This window comes from Calidris pugnax, unplaced genomic scaffold (genome assembly GCF_001431845.1).
Source record: "Calidris pugnax isolate Ruff unplaced genomic scaffold, ASM143184v1 scaffold18, whole genome shotgun sequence".
Taxonomy (NCBI): Eukaryota; Metazoa; Chordata; class Aves; order Charadriiformes; family Scolopacidae; genus Calidris; species Calidris pugnax.
In genome coordinates, this window is record NW_015090812.1 from 10,490,579 (window position 1) to 10,514,106 (window position 23,528).

Here is a 23,528-nt window from a genome sequence, read left to right on the forward strand (position 1 = left end):
TTCACCCTTTTTGCAGCTTAAAAAAATTGATCCTCACAGCCCAGTCTTAATCTCTCTCTATTTTTTATCAAATCTCACAACAGAAAGCAGCTCTTCATTGTTCTTCTGAGGGATTTGTAATACACACCTCAGCATTAACATTCACACAATAGCACACACTAGAGACAATTTGGAACTCTGTAATCTGAAAAGTGATGTGGTTTTGTCCCTTCAGTAAATGCTCTCATGATCTAACTGGAGTAGCACCATCTTCTGTGGTTAGGTTACACTTATCACTTACCTTTTAAATTTACTCCCTCTACAGATTTGCTCCCTTTTCACAATTAAGGGCATCTCCATGGGCTTCTGGGATTCAAACCTCTGGGACACCAAAAACTGCTTTAACTATGCGACTTTTCCCTCCCAGAGCCCCATGTCCCATTTATTACACTCCTTCCAGCTTTTTCAGCAAGAAAAACCTGCAATTCCCACTACCAGTGTCCTTCCCCACACACAGATCATTCGTTCTCAAACCCCTGCTGTCTCTTGCACCAACTAAAAGGGGTTTCATACACAAAAAGGACCTGCTTTCGCGTATACCTAGGAGTTCTCCAATAGCTATAAAAACCCCACAATTAAGCTTGAAATGTGTTGGTTTCCTTGATTTCACTGTAGCCAGCTTGCACACATACCCAGGCTATGTATTCTACATCATTAAAAATAACTGTCTATACTCATGATATCTTGCTGCCTCCAGCTATCCCAAACTAGAAGTGAATATGCTGACTTTTTCAGACCCAATAAAAGTATTCCTCTGGTTTCTGAGCCCCTTCAGCTGCTTTCAAACCTCTCCACAGGAATGGATGTCTCGGCACTGCTGGGTCTGGCCCTGTCATCTCCTCAGAGAAAAAAAAAAAAATCCCACCCATGTATGGTCCTGGAACTTGAGTCCTTGTAAAAATGTTGTGTCTTGGGAGAAATTTTATTTGCTATTCACTACCCAAAAGAAGCAATTTCCTTTTCTAGTAACACATCCAGGTGCAGCAGGCACTAAAAGGCAGCAGAATAAATTATTTTAGGCATGTCCGTATGCATCCAGACTGACCTTCCAGTACACAGCCTAATGAAGATCAGAAACCATCAAGCACCCTGCTACAAATAACTTAAAACCTGGCATGTACGCTTAGTAAAATGTTCAAGTGACTTCAAAGCCCTCTATCAATACAGGAAAAAAAGCTGCATTAAAATTCTGAGCCTTCAAATCTATTAAGCATTTCCAAACACAGGAGGACGAGTACCAGGATTTGTTCAGCTGCCCTCACCGCGCCGTTCTTGGGAAGAGAGAGTTAAGCTCGGGCAGTCGGCACACAGCTGGCACAGGCCCCTTCCATCCCATTCCAAACTACAAACTAAATTGCATTTTCTTATCACATTTATAAAAACACTGTTTTAACTTGGTGCAAACCAACATGTCACTGCTCTGAGGGCCACCAGATGGATCAGATCATATTTCTCCCAAGGGGTGCTACACCACTTGGTTTCTGGACACGGGAGAGCCGTGCAGCGGTACCAGAGACAGTATGGACAACCCGCGTGAGCTTTGTCTTCTGCACCGTAGCCAACCATTGACCCGCAGAGGTGAAAGCCCCATCTGAAGGCACTGGTGGTGGATGGAGCGGTTCAGCGAGGGCCATCCCAGGTGACAGATCGCAGTGACAAGGAGCAGCGAACACACACTCTGGTAGATGGAATTCATTAATCAGGCTCCAACGGCTCCACTTCACTAGACGGGAACTCTTTATAGACATTGCCTCATTTATTTATTTTTTAAATGCCTAGATTAGTTTAGTGTGAAGCTGTTGAGAGATATAATTTGTCTGAGCAGATGATCTATAGATCATTGAATGAACGCTAACCAGGCTCTCGCAGTCCACAGAAGAAACCCAACAGGCTGCAGCACAGGAAAGAGGAACATTTTTTCCTAAAATTTAGCACACACGCCATACCCAGCAGCACGGAGGTCAGCGAGCTGCTGGCTCTTCTAACACGCTCTGCGGGCAGGGGGGCAGCCTCTGCTTATGAAGAGCGGGGCCCACAAATCAGAGGGAAATCAGCAAGTGATAAGTAACCTGGCATTCAGCTGGGGATTCAACCTGGCATTTCTAACACAAACAGCCTTTTCTGCTCGCATCTGTGAATATATGCATATTTAAAAAATAAATTATCTTTCATTCAGATTAGTTACTAGAATATCTCTTTCTTCGCTGAAGCAGATTTGTTCCTATGGTTGTATCTACTGCTATTCTGGGACTTGGTATTGTCTTCCCACTATTGCTGCAGAAAATGTTCAGCAGCTAATTGCACAGTCAAGTCCTTTCACATAATTTTCACTTTGACAAGAGTAATTAAAAAAGCTAAACAGCTCAAGAACCAATTGATTAGGTCTGCAGGCAAGGCTCTGTTTGGGCGATCCCGAGATGCACGTGCACAGAACAGCAAGCTTTCACAAAACCCCGTTAGGAACATGTTCCTCAGGGTTTATGATTTAGTATCAGATTCTTGCAGGATCTCTTTTTTTGCCCAATTCCTATCATACATTATATTCGTCTATGTGCTGTGCATTTACCACGCTTACAAGAACCAGTAAAATTAACATTATAGGACAAGCTAAAGAATATCTTCTTTCTGTCTCCTATATTCCCACACCAAATAGTCTACATTTGCAAACACACTTCAACACCTGCCATCATAGGAACAGAACTACACAAGGCTATTATGTCACTAAATTGGAAAGACTATGAATAATGACAAATCCTGAATTTTTTCCACTTTGTATACCTGCAGCACAGAAAAGACATTTCTAAGAGCAACCCTGTCTGTAGACACACTCTCTGTGATACGGTGCTGAATCATCCGTTTGCTTGCCTTAAAATTGCTCCGAGTCCTCTTTACCAGGACTTCTAATATTGTTGCTTTTCAAACTGCATAATTGAAGTTATAAAGTAAAGGGCTACAAAATTACTAGAGAGGTACCAAAATAATGAGCTTATGAGCAGTAATGAAATGGAAAGTCCTGGAAGCCTAAGGTTACACAAAAACTTAGAGATGTTCCCTATAATTTTTTTTTTAATAAAGCTAATAATTCTACTCTAAAAAGAGAAGTTGAAAGGGTTTTCTTTAAGCCACTTCCTTCTCAGTGAGTTTTGGTCAGTTACTGACTACACTTTTGAAAAACTGTCATGAAATCTGCAAGGTTTAAAGCTAATGGGAACTTGGAGCAACTGTCAACAAGGAACTCCTTCCATGCATAAAGGAGCCTGGTCAAACACTGGACACCTCCTAGGACCACCTGATGAGCATGAAGGTGCTGGTGCTCTTCAAAGCCAACAGCTCTGGCCTCTCTGTGAGTATGGGGTGTTGGGTACGGATTAGAGGACAAGCTCATTGAGAGGTGACCAAGAGACATGAATTAATCTTTGAATAAAGCTGCAGTACCATTGGTAATTGCTGGGCACACGTCTACAGCGTGCTTTCAAACAAGGGAAATCTGGTGCCGGCAGCAAGGAGTCTCAGGTCCCACTCTCTGCAGTGGCATCCCACACCACTACTCCAGGCAGAACAGTAGCCCAGGGACCCAAAACCAGTTTCTTTGGTACAGAAGACCAGAGGTTGCCTTAACGTAACTGCACAAGTTAAATGCCAAAGCTTTCAAGGGAAGTCGAAGACGTAAAGAAAACTGTGCCTTTACACAAGTAGATATGCTGAAAGAAGCCATAGGAAGGTTTCACACATTCACAAATGTGATAATTTAGATGACAAATGTAACAAATTAAGCCCAACTTGTTAGCTAACAGAATATTTAATTACATACTATGAATGATCACTTAAAGATTTGGGAATTTAACCAATTATTTTCAGAAGTCCTGAAACCTTCCTGAGCACGAGGTTATTTTAACGTCTCAGCACTGTCCCCCTGCACCTCCTTCCACCTTACCTTGTTTATAGCTCTATTCAGTAATAGTTTTTACTTGTTTCCTTGATGTCTTAATTTCCTGCAATAATACAACTGCCATGAATAATTAAGCAACGCATTTGCTGCTCGCTGAAAGCTGAACAAGTGCTATAAATCAGTTCTGGGACCCTCTGCCAGCACAGACACAATCAATGATCTGCTAATGTTGGCATTTCTTTTTGCAGGTGAGAGAAACAGAGCACAGAAACACCTGAGGAGCCGCCGGGGCATTTCGGCAGAGCAATTCCCAGCATCTTCTCTTAAGCAGCAAGACTCTAAAGCCTGTTCTAGCATTTTCCCTGTGAGCGACAGAGAACTGGTATGTACTATATTCTTCACATTTACTCCTTTCTTTCTTTCGCACGTTCCTGGGTTGTTCTCTTTAATGTCTCTGCTCCCTAGGTAGTAGGAGAGTAGAAGAAGATGGCCTGAGCGTGCATCATTCCCTTCTCAGCACCAAAATGAAGGGCTGCCAGGGGTTCTTCTCTGTATTTCCACCCGTTTCTTCCCACTGCCTGTGGTTCAACGCAAGACACAGGCTACGGGATGGTAGCAGAGCGCTGAAGGATCATCTGTAGTCAGACCCATTACACCCTCTGAAGGTTTATCTTGCTGATTCACATTCGCCCTCAGACAGCTGGGCATGCTGCATTTCTCACTTTTTTGTATATGAAGACTGATGGAAGATAAGAACGAACTACAAAAACAACAGCGATAACACTTCCCTATAGCACTCCACTCGCATGCATATCAGGGGAGAGGAACAATAAAACAACTTTCCATTACCAGAACAGCATCACCCTTTAATTGGAATGAGGTTTACAGTACAATCGCTTTAAAGAAAGCTCAGCTGCCAAGTGTGCAAGCCTCTCCAGCTTGGCAGAGCAGGTACATTAGAAAACTAATCAAGCCCAGGTATCCAGCCAGGCCTAGGAAATGTCAGGGTGGCCATTAGGATTCCACATGTCTTAATTTGAGAATTTCCCCAATTCACTAGAAGGTGCAAAGCCTCAGAAAAAAAATAAATTTAAAGGTCAAAACATAGAACAGTTCATCATTAAATTTCTCTACAAACATCCTTATGCAGAAACAAACCATGTAATGTTCCTGGGTTTAATTCTGTTGACAAAAGACTGTACATATTTTAAAAACGTAATGCTTAGCAGCTGTGCTGCCAGTCTGCAGAGTTTGCATATATAGCTGTGATATTACCATACTCTATTATTCATAACAGGCAACAGACTTCATTCTTGGTCTTGTGAAAAATAATTGCAGTTTGAAGCCAAAGTCTGACTTCAAAAAACACCCCAACATAATGGCTAGAGTTTCCAGAATTCAGGAACTCATGTAATGGCCTGCATCTTGATTTAAGTCAATTCATTAAAAAGACAAATTTCCTCTGATCTGTTTTTGAGAAAGCTTTCCAAGAAGTACAGACTCTTATATGAAACGCAGGAAAGGAAAAGCTTAGGTGGGCGAACAGCTTTTTCTTACCCAAAACAAATGCATAATGAATTAACCATAATCTTTTAGCATGAAGCATGAGGCAATCCCATACTATACGGTCCCGGGACTCCACTCACCAGACAGAAGTCCATGTGTTGATGCATAGTTATTCATAGGAAGAATAACTACTGGAAGGAGAAGCAAAAAAAAAAAAAAAAGTACACATCTTCCTTTCCACTACTGTTGACATTAAAAGTTTTCTACACAAACACACATTTTTAATACATTTTTCCCTTTCACACACACAAACGGTCATTAAGACAGATTTTAGTCGGAAGGTCTTACAAGACCCTCAAGGTATTTTTTGCTGCCAGAAGGTGTTTCGATGAACTCTCCAAGGGCCACTGGTCAGCACTGCTCTAGACAGCAAGGAGCATCGCTCCCCTGGAGTGGTCCAACAGGCAGACCCTCTGCAGTATGCACTGTGTTATACGGTCCAGCACACCCACATCAACTTCATTAATTGCCAATCACTGCAGAGAGGTTTGGTGCTAAGACAAGGACATCACAGCAGAATCACAGCAGCAACCACCATACACGCACCAAGACTCCCTGCCGAGGTGCAGCAAAGCTCCTGCAACCATCAGAGTTCTCAGACCTCTGTACATACATACAGCTTGGTAAAGTCTCAGGACAGACAACTACCTGCAGACAAAAAGAGACAAAACCAGAACTAGCTGTTACAATTTGCAGAGCTGAATGAACCATATGGCTTCAGAAGTTGAACCATGCATCCTACCTAACAGGCAGCTGAAAGACCTTTAGTCAGTGCCACAGATGCGGGCAAAAAGATAACAAACCTATAAGGGTTCATGAGGAAACTACATATAGAGGATGTTTTTAAGTCTCATTTTCTTAATGGCATAGTCTCCCCCATGTTCTCCCCAACAACGTTCTCCCTCTTCTTTAAGGAGAAGTAGAAAGTCAAAGAAAGGGACCAAGCAAGATTAAGGGCATGGAAAACACTGTCACACAAAGTTACAAAATAAGATGGAACAGAGTGATTGTCACTTGAGAGAAGGATGAAAAAGGACAAGATAAAAATACCAGAGTAGATATAGACAAGATAAAAATACTAGAGAAGACAGGCTGGGAGCCTGTACCTTCCTGATTCATAAATGAAGGTAAAGAAACATTCAATTTAAGAAATAACACTGGCAATTCAAAACCTATATGAGGGAGCACTTTGTGTTTTTATATGAGATTCCAGAAATTCCTCCGGAAATTCAATTCAGTGCTCAACAATCCTTCATGGCAGCAATCGTTGCTCAGCACCTGACCTGAACTTCCCAGAAGCACATTATTTCATCTCCTAGCACTGGATGGGGAGGACTGATTTCTCCTCAATTAGTCTTTCCATTCTGGCAGTGGGATGCTTAAGATGAGATGTCGTTTCATTGGACGCCTTATCAATGTGAGCAGAGTAGAAAGGCTATCTATTGTGTCTTCAAGATGGTACTCCTCATTTCTGCATATCACTGTGATGTCTGTCCCTCTCAAAACAGCATGGCATTGTTAACTCCTGTATGGTTTCTGATCCATTAGCACTGCAAGACCTTTTCTGTATAGCAGCTGTCTAGGCAGTTGTTGCTCATTCTGTATTTATGTAGCTGATTACTCCTATTTTCAAACATCCATCCACATTTCTCCTTATTGACATGCATCCTTTCAGACAGTTTCTCCAATTTGTAAAGATCATTTGGAATTCTAATGGTGTCCTCCAACATGCTTGCAGCTCTTCCCAGCTTGTTGTTGCCTGCAAATTTAATAAGCATGTTCTCTATTCTATCAGAGAGATCATTACTGCAAATGCTGAATGCTATCAAACTGCCAAATACCCACCCTATGAGCAGATGTTTCACAAGAAAAAGTCTCATGAGGGAGCACTGAAAGCTTTACTAAAGATAAATGACATCTACTGCTTCTCCATTCACAAAGCCTGTTATCCTGTCATTAAAGGAAATTAGATTGATCTGACCTTGACAAATCTATGGTGGGCATTATTCCTTTGCCCATGTGGGTATAACAATATTTAGAGTTGTTACAATTAATAAAGCTGTACAGAAACAATAATGAATGTCCAGCTTCTTACAACAATTTCTAATGTTACGTAGGAAATGGAAAGTAATTTGGGTGGGATGAGAACCGGCAAGAGTATGGGATCTTTCTTTTTGCCCCCCCCTAAAATATGTAGCATTTGTTGGAGGTATTTTCCTCATTATGTCCTCTAGATGTAGTTTCCTCATGAACCCTTATAGGTTTGCTATCAGAGGTCTGTGAACTCCATGGTTGGAGGATTATTGGGGCAATTCTGGGATAAACGGACCTTGAGTTTGATGCAGTCCAGCAACAACTGTAACACAAAATAATTTGCAGTCTCTAGTGAAATTTGACATAAGCTGGAAAACACCATGTGGTATACTGCATATTACTCTTTATATGTTAAGTGGAGTTTCTTAAATTCCTCAAAATTATACAGGGAACTGTTCTCACACAACATACTACAGATTAAAGACAACGCCAGAAATTTTAGCTTAATTTGCCTCAAAAAAAAAATTGCTTTATCTGCAACAGAAGGCTGCATGTCTAATTGAAAAGACGTTGAGCAGTGCATAGATGCTGACTGAACAATACATATTCACAGGGATTCTGTCTTAATGTGTAAAAAGCCCTCAAATCATACTCTGCTTCTAAAACAAAGGCACATAACTCTGCAACTATAGGAAGAGAGGCATATCTTAACATTTTGGAAAAAAAAAACCAACCAAAAAACCCAAAAAACTAGTTTAGGCAGTTAAATATGTTAAATGTTTCATGCATTTACTACAGCAGAATTAAGGTTCAACAGGCATCATCAAGAAAGACAAGTCCAAACCCTTGTGGCCTACTGTACAACCACAGAGCAACTCCAACAAAGAAAGCTCCCTATTTGCACAATTGCCTCAAGAAACAGACAAATGCACTAGAACACAAACTCCACGGTGTTGATGTGAATTAATTCTCTCCCCATGTTCCAGGCTGAGTGCTGTAGGATCTGGAGAACTGCCTCTGCTGTGCACCTCTGGGTCTTCGGAAGGCTGAGACGAGAGCAGCTCCGGCTACATTCACAGAATGAATATGCGGGCAATTTAGTACACACAAGCTCAGACAGCATCCTTCGCTCACATGCACTTGATGATTTAGCATGAAATCCCCTTTATGTTATTCAGCAGCTTATTTTTTCTATGGGTCACTCCCTTCCACAGATCAAGTTCCATTTTCTCCTGACTGCTGACAAGCATCTGTAATAACGTCAAGTGTTTTCACAGACATTTTAGGCTTGAGACCTATGAATAACACCACAGTTTGTTTTACAGGGTACAAAAGTATTTTTCCACTCTCTTTGTTTTTAAGAGCATCCAAAGACAATTTTTGCAGAAAGATCCAAAAAACAAATGTCCAACTCATAAAATACAGCCCCCCTGACTTAAACTCTGGCTGAAGACCAAGCAGGGCACATTTCAGCCATGAAACAACTCATAAAAAGCTGAAAACAACAGGTTATAACTAAAGAACTTTGTGTAACCCTGATAAACTGTGTGTAATGGAGCATTAAAAAGTATGCTGGAAGTCTATACGCAGCATGTACAAACGACAAGTCAACAGCCAGGGCCATTACCTGTTACACCAAACAGGAGCAAAGGGAGCCTTTCCAGCTCTTGGACTACCCTCGTCATCCTCCGGAGAGCCATGCTGAACTCTTTGTAGTCAGCACGCCAAGAATGAGAACGCTGTGCCAGGACAAGACAACCCAGTCCTTTACGTGGGAATATGAAAGTATTTTCTCTGTTTTCCTCTTCAAATTTTACTGATTCCCCCTGCTAGTATATCCCCTCCCCTTCCCCATTTATTAAATGCCCTATAAATTCAAATGTTGTGAGTGTATGAGGTAAGTTCAATTCTTTAAGGTTGCATGCTGAAACTACTGAAAACTTCTGTTTGATGCTAAATAGGATTAAAATACATAGTCATCCTCAAAAATTGAAACCCTTTCTGAAATCAATGCATGGCAACTCTCACATTTACCTCAAAAGAGAGAACTGCGGTTTCAAGTTTGAAAACCAAGGAAGGGCCATCTCTGCCTTACACGTGGCCCTACAATGAAAGAAGAGCTTGGCCACATGCTCATGTCACCCCTCCACACAAGCCATCAACTGGGTTTGACAAGCGGTTGAAAACAAACCACCCTACCTGCCAGCCACAGCTGTGCTAATGCCAAGACTCCAAATGGTCACATAATGGAGTTTTTCAGGGGCAAAAAACCTACACAAGTAAAGCTGCTGAATATTTCCTGGCCTCTTTAAAACTGCTTTTTCAAAATAACAGAAGTATCACAACAGCACTTGCACTAAAAGTTGAACTGAATTTGGCTAAAAATAAATCTAAAGAAAACACGTAGGTGTTCTGCACTCTGATATCTAAGTACAGAAGCTCAAGAGTCATCTTTTCCTCCCTGCATGGCAATTAACAGGCAAGGGCTTTTATCACTCAACGTTGAGGTGAACCAACAGTCATATCATGTAGACAGAGTTTATAATAATAATTTTAAAAATACAAGAAAAGCAGCAAAAGCAAGCAAGAAGAATTCTCTGAGTGTGATCTTCCTTTTAAAGTTGCAGTATTAACCAGTGCCAATAGTGGACTGATTATGGTCTTTTTTATGAGACCATGGCTGCTTTCAGAGAACCCAGTATCGACTCAAGTAGAATAACCACACATAGCAGAGGCAAACCAAGTCTAAACCTCTTATTGATATCTTGACTTCATCCAGAGCACCAAATCAGGACGGTCACCCCTGGTGCCACGAGCCTCTGCTGGGAAATGGCGGCATTTCCATTTCCTTTAGGTTTTGACCAGGTGTACTATGTCTCCATCCGGTTTTACAAAATACATTCCTGGAAGTCATATTGTTAATGACTGGGAAAGAAATGGAAATAATGAGAAATAACATGCAATGAAAGGCCACCTGAAAAAGCACAGCAGGACTACAAGTTCATTCCAGCCTGTATTACATGAAATGGAATATATTCTGAAATTGTTTCTTTATAATACCATGGGAGAGAAGCCCAAATATAACTGACATCCAGGGCAAGGTCTAACATTGCAGGCTACAATTCATATACAAATGAAAAGCCGTGATCCACTATAAAACGTGTCTTGGTTTAATTCAGTAATCTTATGTCAGTAAAGTATGCGAGGCAAAAGACATTTCTATGACTTAAAACTTTCAGTAAACACCCTACGGTGTTTTCACACCAACAAAATAAATGAGATTTGTCTTTGGCATAGACAAAGCACTGATTGTCACAAGAGGCTAAACACAGCATTCAATTAAAAGTACACCACTGCTTTTCAGCTACTGATACATAGACGCCTTACCACAGAAAAAGCATCCATGAACAGATGCTTTTTTTTCCTTCCCTTTTTAAAACCAAACATGTTCGCCATCAAAAAAGATTGACTAACATTTTGAGCAAACAAATTTCATACTCTTGGTTGTTCACAAAAATGAGTTTATCATCTTACATTACAGTGTCATTCTGAAGCACCAATATAACGAACAAATAATCAAACAAAAAAAAGCATCCCTATTACCACTTTATTGCTTTTCACAACTGCTCAGTTAAAACACTGAAGGCTCTAGCAGACCTCATACTTTTCGCCCATCTGACGTCAGAACTACTACTAGCAAGCAGGAGCACAACAAACTGTATTATTTTATCAGCTTCCTGGCACTCCTTTCCATCTGCAAAGAATATTACCATCACTACTACAGGACATTTCCTTAAAATACTCACAGCAGCCTCTGCAAATAGTCACGACTGATTAATATCTGCGAACAGATGCAACTAACTTGCAACTAGATGTGGAAAGCAAAGGGTAAGTTTTACCAAGATTGGTCGTCAGCTAATAGTGGCAAGGGAAGATCACCTGCACAGAATTACTTGAGATGGGATCCAGCAAAACACATTTTAATGTACTTAAGGGCAGATATTCATGAGCAAAAACCCCAGTCACACTAATGAAATAAGAGTTTGCATCCTGGGAATCAGAGGCCCAGAGAGGGATTCAAAGGTCATTGTGGAGGACTCTGTTCCCCCAGCTCAACGCTATGGGCAAAAGGGCCAAAGTGCCATCATACTGTGGCAAGATGTGGCCACTTCTCTTCTTGGTCCTGGTCCCTTGACTTTAAAAAACCATATTGAAAACTCTGGAAGATTAGTGACAAACTCTAAAAATTATCTCTGAGCAGAAAAACCCAAGACCAATCCATTTTTCCAGAACAAAAAAGGACAAACTTTCACTTTGTCTAACTCCTACACTCTAACTTGCTTCTCAGGGAGATGGCATTAAGTAGCAGGAGTCTCCAGCCCAGCTGACACAGTTTACAATATCCAGTGTCTGAACCCAAAAAATGCATAAATGAAGCTTGAAATAAATACAGATGTGTGGAAGTAATGATTACTTGTCATTTCTACAGATCACATAGGAGACGGGTAAATTCTCTGCCATTTAGTTTTCAAATTGTGATTTGATAGCCTCCTAAAAGCTATGTGCTAGCTCATCCCCAGCTGTTAAAAGTAGATGCAGAAATCACTAGCTGAAATTATACAGCCTGCGCTATGCAGGTCAGAGTAGATGACTACACTGATCTGATTTCTGGCCTTAAAATCCATGAATCCACACTGAAGATAAAATTTTAAGCAGGTAGTTTTACTGTTTTTCTATATCACCAAGCCAACAAGCAGGCTGTCTCTCAAAGAACGTGTATTAAATATATCAGCCCCTCAACGTTTGCCGCTGTGCCGCATAACTTACATGGACACTTAAACATAGGAACTCCCTTGTGAAGGCACGAGAGTAACTCTGGCTACGCAGCTGAGTCTGAACGACGCCAGAGGCAAGTGAGACTGCTTAGCCCTGCAGAGCAGCAGCGAGTGGGTTAAACACGGAGCCAGGGGGCAAAAGTCAGAGCCTACACAGTGGTCTCCATGCAAACCCCTGGCCCCAGGATGTCCCTGAAGAGTGAGGACATTCTCAGAGCTGCCTGAGAGCAAAACCCAGAGTGAGCCTGTCTGAAGTGACTACACCACCCCTCTGGCACAGGAGCCACCACTCGCTGAAGGCCAAATGATGACACCAGGATGGGATCCCTATATATTTATGCTGCTCTTACATCCTCCACAGGTCTTTGTACCGACCACTGCTGGCTAAGGGATTTGGGGCTAGGCAGACCTCTGACCCAGCAGCCGATGGTGACTGATGAATGATGTTAGCTTTAACAACAAATAAAACAAGACAAATGACAATGCTGTGACCTGCTGTAGGTATCTACCCAAACAAATTCACACGACTCCCAAAAGTGCTGGAGCTAAAAGGGGTAGGGCTATGAATGCAGAGAAGGATCTGTCGTCTACTCCATACATGGTATTTGCTCTCACAGAAGCCCTCCTCCTCAACGTCTACAATATTCAGTTACAAGCTGGGAGGATTTAGATATTTTATGAAAAAGTGCAGAATCCATTTATAGCTAAATATATATGATGCATGAAGAACACCAAAAATAAAGCTGCTCAATAACTGTGGTTAATATTTCAACCTGTCCCTTAATGATGCAACCCCAATGCCTCAGGTACAGGGGTTTTCCTAACCAATATTTTACATGTTCTTTTCACTGATGGAATTTGTCAATCTAGTCAAGGTAGAATTGCAGAAAATTAGTATTTACCTGTGCTGCAATACCTGGATCCGATGGTACCAATTACACATAATCACTACGTGCAGTGTTTGGGGACAGGCAGGCAAACAGAAAAACCGGGAAGGAGAAAGAGATGCGAGGCAGCAGCGGAGCATCCTCTGGTCCAGGTTTTGGGATGGGACCAGCCCCAGCTCACTGCCGCCAGCTTCCCACACCCCCTTGAGCAAAAGACAAGTTTGCTCCATCTTTAGAAATCAAAAGGTGCAAATTGTTTGTTTACCACGTATCACTTCGCAGGTAGTTGGCCTAATACTGCCTTAGTTCTTTCCTTCTACAAGGTCACTTTTGAAGTGGTTTTCTTCCTTAAGCCCTTTGAAATTCTGTGCAAGACAAACCATGATGTATTTTTGGTAGAAAAGACTTCGGAAGGGTCACTTAGTCTCTTCCTTTGGCTAATGGAAGCTGTGCCCAGGACTTCAAAAACAAAGCCTAATTTTTAAAAAACCAAGCCAAACACAAAACATATTGCTGATGATTTCTGATGACAGTATTGATTTTTTTTCCTGTTTTGTCTGCATTTTGTTTTCAGAAGGGATTTTTGTTGTTGTTTTTTATTTTATTAGAGTAAATGACATATTTCCAAAAGCTGGAAAAGAGTATCTTTTACCTGACAATTGAACTGAACATTAAATGAAATCTGCAAAGCCATTTTTCCCATGCACAATCAAAAGCTGACAGGCAGGGAAGCACAGAGTGCATTAAATAAAAACCCCAACACAAGCAAGCTGAGGGAGAAAGTGTAAAACAGCCATCCTGAATCAGCTCCGAGCTGCTCTAATGGAATTAGGGTCACCCTGACAGAAACACAGTCAGATCACAGAGAAAATTTAATAATTTCTTACTGCAGTCTGTAAAAGCTGGGGAGGATTTGAAAGTGCTTTCTGCCAAATTAGCACTCCTGTATCCACCGTTCATGCACCCCATGGCCCTTCCCGCTCACCTTCTCCTCCCGCATCCCCCCAGAGCGGCCGGGAAACCCCCACTCCCCTTCTGCTGGCAGGGGGGCACCACGAGAGCCCCTCTTTTTCTGACACACTGGCACGCGTTTCACCTCTGGATGCCCCTTCAGTTCCTCAGCGCTGACGTTATTCACAGCTCCCGTGAACTCAATTCCAGGAGAAGCATCGCGGCGCGCGCCCGGTGCTAATTCCGCTCAGCGGTACATATTCAATCTGTTTTATCTCAGGCGTTAACATCTAGCTATCTGCCAGCTGCCTAATTGTCAGGAAGCTACGGCGGCGATGCTGAAATGTGTTGCGACAGCAGCAGCTCCGAAGCACAGGGGGGGAAGGCAGGGAAGCCCCGGTTGTGGGTGCTCCCCCAGCGCCCGGCCACGAGCCCCACGGCCGCCTGCTGCCAGGGATGCAGCACAGCCCACCACAGCCCTCCTTCCCTGCCCTCGATCCTCACCCTTCCCACGAAAAGTGGTTTTGGGGACTGACTCCATGCATTCAAGCGCAGGGAGAACCCTGCGCCCATTATCACATTTCTTTTAATTAGGGAAATGTAGAAAATGCTCTGCAGATACAAAGCCTCTCCATCCCTTCACTGCCTCCACACAGCGCTGCAATGGGGAAAAGGAAAAACCACAGTGAAATCCCAAGAACAGCCCTATTGTATCAGGAATCCAGCCAAACAAACTGCCTTTGGGCCAACAGGATGCTTAGGGGACCACAAAAATTGAAGAGGGTGCATAGGTGGGGTTGTTCCTTTCACAGCACCCCTTCTCTAGCTCCAGTGTGCATATATTGTTATACCTTCCCCTTGCCCTTCGCTTCTCTCCTGAACCAGGGCTTCCTAATGCCACGGTCACTACCGTACCTTGCCTGTCTGCATCACTGAGGGCAGGACATGAAATATTCAGGGTTTGGGGATGATTGTTTCCCCCCTGCAGAGGCGCAGAGCAGGCCCTTTCACACAGCTCCCTGCTGCCCGGAGTCGGTGGCAGGATTCAGTGGGACAAGATAATAGAAAAGCTGTAAGCTGCTAAAATACACAGAGCAACACTTCCCATCCAAGGAAGCCCCTGGGTTAATCCGTGGAGGATGTGGCGGTTAAAAGGTCGCTGTCCTCCAGACCTGCCTCCTAGATTAGGAATAAGTAATTCAGAGTCAAGTCTGCGCCAGAGGAAGAGGCGTACATATGGACATGGTTGCTTCTCAGCACAGAAGTGTTGCACATCTGAGACACCAATATTTGGATCTGGGCCTGTGAAACACAGCCAGTTTTGTTAAATTTAAGCATGTGGAAGTATTCCATAAATTTAGCAAGCCATGTCTGCTGCAAGTCATCCTCGGGCCAAGAACTGTTCTAGGACATCTCAAGCTCCATCAGCCTCTGCACACCTGATGGGAGTGATGCCTCTCTCCTTTGCAGGGACCAGGATAAAGATAATGAACCTTGGAGGATTTTTATACACCTTAAAACATTAAACGTATACTTCTCTGTGTCAGACTCCAAAATGGGCTACAACGTGTAGACAAAGTGATCTAAGTAAGCATCTTCCAGCAGCACCAGCAGCCAGAGAAGAAAGCTGAGGAAGGAGGCAGCTGCTGCCCCCAGTTTAACTGGGCAGCTCACACTCATAGAGACTACACGCTAACCTGCTGCCTCCGCAAGTCATCCCTAGTGACAACAAAACCTGTGAATTTGTATCTTCCTTCGCATTCCTCCCCTTCACTCTTCTCTCCAGCTTCTCTAAATTTACTCCTTCCCCCTCAATCAAGGACACTTAGGACCCCCAATCCGCTTTCTCCACTCAGCCAGGCTCCTACCAACATGAATCAAGATCTCCTTCAACTTTTACAAAATTACATCTTAATTATAAGCCTGGTGACTAAAGCTGGAGCGAGAAGCAGATGGTTGGTGGCAGCTCAGGAGGTGCATCATGGTCACCTCTCTGCTCTGACTCAAGTATCCCAGGAGCCCTGGGTGCTTCCAAAGGCACGGAGTATTCACAGCTGCCAGAGTCTACAACAAACGTGCAAACATTTGGACAAACTCTGAGAAGTCGGTTACTGGTTAAAGAAGAGGAAAGGGGTCACACAAATACCCAGGGATAACCTCACAAATACACACAAGTGAGTTACGAAAAATAATACTGTGCAAAGAACCCAGGAGGTTTCCTATGCTCCGCACAACTCATTTGATGGGAAATTCCTACTTCAAGGTATTTTCAGTAGGCCACCATCAGCCAAGTTTCTCCTCCTGCGTGTCCACAAGGGCGTTTCGCACACAAGCTTTCTCCTTGGCCTGGCTGGGGCTGATCAAAGCCAGTCACAGCAGCACCGTGAGGCTGTCAGGGGAACGGGCATGGACAGAATACAGCTTAAAGCACGACCGCAAGGGAACGTGCTGAAATACCGCTGTAGGAGAGCTACACTAGAAGGTAAAAACTTGCACCCTTTCCCCAACAGCTCTCAGACACTTGCTGACTCAGGAGAGATGTCTCAGTACTACACAAATTACAAGAGCTGGAAAAAGAACAAGGAAAACAAAGTAACAGGGATTACTGTGACCCCAATATTTCTCTCTTCCTCCGCCCCCAATTTTCTTTACTCATCTGTACATGTTAAAAATCAAACTGTCAGGTTTTGATCTTGCAGCTACTACAGAAATTCTTCGGCGCTTGAATAAATTTTGTCAGCCTTTTTAGTTCTACTTTTGCCCCTTCGCACACATACTGTTTATCTGCATTGCACACATTGGAAAAGAAGAGATTTGGGGGGCGTTATCCCAGTCCTCGGTGTTTCTAGTACAAACCAAGAAGGTTTAATATTTGTTGAGAGAAATTCTGTAAGGTATTCAAGCTTCCAAAACCGGAATGTTACTTACTGTCTGCTCCTGCTAAAGGCAGCATCAAGCAGCAGAGGATGGCTGCTGGCACAGTGAGTACTGGGACGCAAAAGTTAGGCACCATATTCCAAAGTAGAGCAAGTCCTCTTCAGTCTGAGGCAAGTGGTCAGTACATCCAGTGTTACAGACACAGACTTACTCCTGCAAACAAAGAGATAAAAAGGAAAATGAGCAAATATGACACACAGATTAAGTGCTGATAAACCAAACTGCACTGCAAAGGCACAATTACAGACACTTTATAATTTAACAATCTTTCCTGCTTGAGCAGCATAGCTCCACGTTGATGCCCCCAAATCCAATCAGCTCTTTTCAAGGGTCACGAGGCATAAATGCACGCCCATCTCCAAGTTTATCTTCATGTTCAGTCTCTATTATGGGCTATTAATACATCCTTTAGCTGTTATTCACAACAAATAGTCCTGAAGGTGCATGTTACAATGTAAGAAATAGTCTTAAGCTTGTGTAACTCTTCCTCATCCATCTGCCCAAGAGAGACATGCTTGATTGCGTATGTAGGGGTGGCTTGTGGTCAACTACATGTTAAGCGTAGGTTGGCCCATCCAGCTGGGCTGGTATACACCAGACATGTCTCAACGGGTCCAAGCAGGAGAAACAGAAGCTGAACTGAATCATCTGTTGGTTCACAGGGCTACCAGAGCCTCACAGTAGAAGGTTAAGAACAACGTCTAAAAAGAGAAGCTTTACTCAAACACCTACAGTTCAACCTCCCAAAAATGGAGAGGAGGACTGCCTAAAAGGACAGAGGATTGGATATCCCTTCTCCAAAAACAAAGCAAATTATCTTGGAAATTGGCTTAACTTAGGTGTCTGCTTGGATATAGAAATACAGAAAATTCCTTGACATGCAACGAAAAAAAAGGCAGGCATTTAAAAAAAAAACAAACAGTATTTCTGTATATCTGCTTTCTTTATCTTTTCAGAAGAATATACTCATTTTACGTTCACCGGAAAGTCCAAGGTCTGCCTGTTAAGACAGATTTTAAAGGAGCCAGCAAGCTCCATTCCTTCAAAGCGAAGACGCTCAGCAAGGACAGGTGCTCACTCTTTCAGTGCTGGGCATCTCAACGCAAGCTCAAGAGTCATTCAAAAGTCAAGAAGATTCTCCTTCACTAACCTGCAGGAGCTACCAAAAGCTGACAATACAGCATTAATAGTGAAACAGCCTCATGCAGGCAGATGCCAGCCCGAGATTCAGCAGCCTGCAGAGGGCAAAGGACTTGAGACCCAAAGGTTTCGCAAGTCTTCAACAGTGCCTTGGTGAAATGAGGTAGGTACTCAGTGGTGTGCATGTAAGTAAGATTCTGGATCCCATGAGTATCCTTGAAGCAAAGTTTCTGCAAGTGCACAGACTGTACACGGCATGACCCACCATTCTATTCATACTGGCAGACATTTCAGAAACATATTCAAGACTGCTCTAATAAAGGTATTTCTGCATGTTGCTGAGGTTTTTGAAGATTAACTGTACCACTTTTTTTTTTTTTTTAAGAACCACAAAGCCTTTGATGGCGGTATCATATGTTACAAACATGTTTACATCTGACAAAAACACAGCATTCAATGAATGCCAGCAATGTTGGTGCTCAGGGAAATCCGCAAGAAATCTCAAGAGAGTCTACCTAGGCAAATATTTACATCGCATTGTACTAACAAACAGCAGATCATGATTCTTCTCCATTCTGTTACTGTATTTGCACAGTAAATCTTTTCACACGTTATAATATCACACAATACAGAGAAATCTTTATTTATGCAACGTCTTCTACAGCCAAGACATCTGAAAATACTTTATAAAATAACCTAGTTCTAACCTAGATGCAGAGAGAATACTGATCATCTCATCCTGCTTTTATTATCTCAATGAGAAAGCATAAATCCAAGTAAGCTCAGCAGCAAGATTTTGAACACTGCAAAAGAGGCTCTTGGTACCAGCCACACACTCAGTTCTCTTTGTTGCTCTCCACCCTCCATATCCTTATTCATCTCTCGCCAAAGAATTACTAAAAGCACCATTAACAAGTCTTACACCGCAGATGCAGATAGCTGTATCTTTATAGCTGCATAAGCTCTATTCCAACGGGAAACTCTGTTCAGTCCCCAAGCCGTTTGCCCGGTGTTAGCCAGCTCTCCAGATATGGCCCACACGGGAACGGGAAGAAGTGCCTGGATTAAGAGTGAAGATTATGTCTCTAAATTGTGCATATACGGTGCTAATTTGTACAGCCTGGAGAAGCGAACCCCCTGAAGCACACTTTAGGCAGCATTACATCTGGCTCAACAGCAGCCAGAATCTTAAGAGGCTACTCTCCTTGGAGGTTGCAGGGGGGGAGGACTGAAACACCACCAAGGGTTGAAATGACTGTGTCAAAACTAATGATGTGTGTCAAACCCTCTCAGATTAGGACAGGGAACAAGTTTTACAGGTGGTGCTGAAAACATCTTAGGTATGTATCAGACCAGACTGGGGATGAATAGCTTTCAGAGAGCTTTTCCTCTTTCATTCACTTCCATTAACAACAAAAGTGCCTGATCTAATGGTGTATCCTGAGTGCAGATTGCTCAGAAGTCATGTGAATGGCACCTCCACAGCCCTCATTCAGGAGTGTAACTCTCAGGAACACAAAAACCCCAGCTAAAGAATAGGTCTGCCTCTCAATTTCTCTCTTCTTTCAGCAAATGTGATCAAGCTTCTCTCCCGTTTCAAGCTTGACAGATTTATAACTTTCCTCTCAAGCCCATGAGATACATACAACATGCATCATGCAAAACTGATGAATTGTCAGTTACCCTACCAGATGCTTTATAGACTTGATCTTTTTGCAACTGTTTAGTGCTCTATAATAATTTACCATCTGGCAGAAAAGCCAGATTTTCTTATGCAAGACCGCTGTCTGTCCCTCCAAAGTTAATAGAGCACCTTTGGCCCTTAACTGGATCAAACTTCGCTGCTTCCTCTTTCCATGGTTGTTCTGCCTATAGAAAAGTTGTCTGTATTCAATATTTAAAGACCTTTAAATTGGAATGTTTTAAAATTTTATAAATCTCAGTAGCTGTCATTCTCTTTTGAAATTGAAAATATGAAAAAGCCTCTCCCAGTGGTTCAGCTCTCCCATTTTTAGAAGGGAGGTGCTCTCCCCCAACAAAACAATTCAATATTCAAGGGAAGGTGGCAGGGTGCTAGCTGAATCTCAGTTAACCCTTAGAACACCAGTGTTACTCTAACAGTTTTAAACAGCCATCTTGAACCAATATTAAAGGCTTTCTCCTTTTCTGGGGCAGAAAGGAAGCCTAAGACAGAAAGTAGCTATAAATGAAATAATATGGGTAGACTTTGGTAATGGGCTAAGGTGATGCAGAGTCAGTATTGCTTGGGTAAAATCAAGTCCAATAGCAACTAACCAACCAACTAACGCTCTTAAGATTCTTAGTGTTTCTTTTGCTCTAACAACCCCACGCCTCTTCAGGCTGCCCTCTCTTGCATCTGGAATTCTCTCCTGTGCATCAGATAACCTCAAGCCCCTTCATTTGAAGGTCTCCTTTAATCCCACTGCTTTGGCTAGCACCTTACTAATAACATGGTATTTGGGAGCCCAGACACTGTAGAAGAAGGTTTTTCAAAAATAAACATACATTCACATTGCTACTTCTGCATCTGATCCTGGCAATATTATAAACTCCAGACCACGAAACCCAAAAGGAGGTTGAGGCTAAGCACTCCAGATGGCTTTGTAAAAACAGCTTTGAGTTTTGCAAGCTAAACTCCTGCCTCTGCTTCAAAATCAATGTGAGAACTACACAGTGCTACTTTGGCAGAAAATGAGAAAGCAGGAAAGCACAACAACAACAAAAAATAGCAAACTTAATTTATATATAGCTGATTTTGCCGTGGGGCAGGTGGATGGAAAAGAGGTGGTCTTGAGAACATTTTTGAAAACTACATGGTTTGATTCTTTCAGACAAGCAGAGAAAGCTGGACTCATTTAAAACAGAGCCAAGAATACCAACAGCTCATATGGTACTAGGAAATTCTGGCAATGAGTGTGTCCCGCAGGAGACGGCAAAGAGATTAGAAAAAGCAGTCAACTTTAAAGAGTCAAGAGGAATTTCAAACGAGCACTGAATAGCTCATGTCCTCTATGAACTCTTCTGGAAGCTAAACTAAACTGAAGCAATTGTCACGTGAGTCACAGCCGTGGACAGTGTGGTGAAGGAAAGCATCCCCAAAATAAGCCTGCCCGTTCCAAACCAGGGACAAAAATACTGCACTGAAACCACTTTTTAAGTTTAAGCTACTTGGCAATCCAAAGTATCCAAACAAGTCAGCACAAAAATGTTCCCTCCAGGAACCCCTGTACATCCACAGAACTGCCAGGTTCAGTTGTGTGTGTGACTACTGACACTGCATTTGCTGTGAAACACAGTCAAAAGACTCTCTAGAAACTTACAGGGCAGAAAGGTAAGCTCAGTGCATAAGCAATGTCCTCATCTGACCTGCAGACAGAATAGTACCTTTTCATAAAAGAACCTGAAACAATTGTGTTTGCTTTTCAAGGTGGAAACTTCTTAAACATTTTCAACCTGAGCCCAAGGATGCAGGTCAGAAGATACCAACTGGATGCCACCCAGAAAATAGTGAAGAAGAGGCTAAAACTGCATCAGCTTCTCCCAAATCTACTGTATGTGTGACACATAATGAAACCAAACTTTCCTTCTGGACACCCACCCACAACTTTGTATTTTACACAAATACCCAACAGGGGAACCGGTGCTCTAGAGCGACCCCATCACCACAATACTTTGAAGTGTCACACAAACGATGGTAATCAAGAACTGACTGAGCAAGGAGGGGGCACATGCCACACAGAGCAACAAGGCAACTATTTATTCTATTAAAAGTGAGAACAACAAATGGCTACAGCTCAACTGCTTCATTCCATACATAACACCTCATCTGTGCTCTGAAGGAATAAGATGAAGACCGTGAGGCACCCTAGAATTCAAGCTCATCATACTGCACGCATTAGAAGTTGTTGAAGCACAGTTACACACAACTTAATGACTTTTGAATGTTTCGCTTCACCACATTAGTATTCCTTAAGCATAGATTTCTTCGTGTTTTTCTGCAAGAAATATAATATAAAGAGACTTGGGGAGTACAGCAATATGGCCAAAAAAGACAAAATGAGTCTCATTTCACTCCAAACTCCCACATGCAGGGAACGTACTAGAAAGATTCAGTGGGGAGATATATGAAGATGGCAACACTAGCATAGATTTAGGGAGGAACTTGATATGAACTTGCAATACAGTAAAAAAGCCAAAAGCTCAAGGAACTGCTACATGAGCAAAGGCATCACCTCTAGGACCCAGGTGTGAGCAGGCCAAGAGCATCGGTTTGAAGACTCTCAAACCATCTGGAGAGAAGAGATGAGCAAAGCAATGCAAGAACTGGGAAGGATAAAAATCTCCGTCAAGTTGCAAGTGCTAGACAGACTGGCTAAGCAAGATGGGAATTTGATAACCATCTGTAAGTACATGAAGGATACCAACACCAAGAAAGGAGTGGAGGAGTATAATTAGCCACGGGCATATAACTGTGAGTAATGGAATGAGACAGAGCAAAAGAAAAGTGCATGTTGAATATTCTCAGTAAACTGTCCAAAAAAGAAAAAAAAAAAAAAAAAAAACAACACAGAAGAGAGAACAGATCCCAGCAGCAAAATGTTTCATCATCTCTTTGGATAGAAACTAAAAACAGAGTGGAAAAAAAAAACAAAAAGAAACACTCAAAAATATCCCATAATCTGAGGAAAAAAGACCTGAACAGAGGGAGAATGGTATGGGGACATATATACAACAGCAAGAAAGATTAAGAGGTACTTCAAAAAGATTCTCCTTATTTTGGCACAACATTAAAAAACCAAGCGTGAAGACTTTAGCAACAAGCTGGCCCAGCCACAGATCTTTGTGATCCTGAACACAAAATCATAACTTGACCCGAGGAGCTGAGGGAAAGAGAAGCATTGAAGTAGGATGCAAGCACAGCTTGGACACTCCTCTCTGCCTTACTGGCTACATTTGCTTCTGAAGGTATTAATTTTTTGAAGGTGTCATTGCCTGCAGACAATCCTAGATAAAAAGGAGGATTTTTTCCACTAGAACAAGGATTATGAAGGGCCCCGTTAAGTAACTACGGTGATAAGTCAAAATGTCCACTTAAAATATAGATCAGCCTTGAGCCTCACAAGCCCAGCCATCACTCACAGTGAGCACTAAATACAGATGGCTGTAGATCACCCTACCCAAGTTGACAAAAAAAAAAAAAAAAAAAAAAAAACAACACAGAAGAGAGAA

The 23,528-nt window shown here is 42.4% G+C and overlaps 1 protein-coding gene across 18 annotated transcripts in view; it reads right to left on the reverse strand.

Moving 5' to 3' along the window:
• Window positions 1–23,528, reverse strand: part of PTPRF (protein tyrosine phosphatase, receptor type, F) — a 378,493-nt gene that overhangs the window by 235,208 nt on the left and 119,757 nt on the right. For all 18 annotated transcript variants that reach the window (XM_014939286.1, XM_014939284.1, XM_014939281.1 and 15 more), the window contains exon 3: window positions 17,130–17,291. In XM_014939286.1, the coding sequence (XP_014794772.1) occupies window positions 17,130–17,214 (85 nt within the window). In that variant the 5' untranslated portion in view covers window positions 17,215–17,291. The remainder of the gene's footprint in view (window positions 1–17,129; window positions 17,292–23,528) is intronic.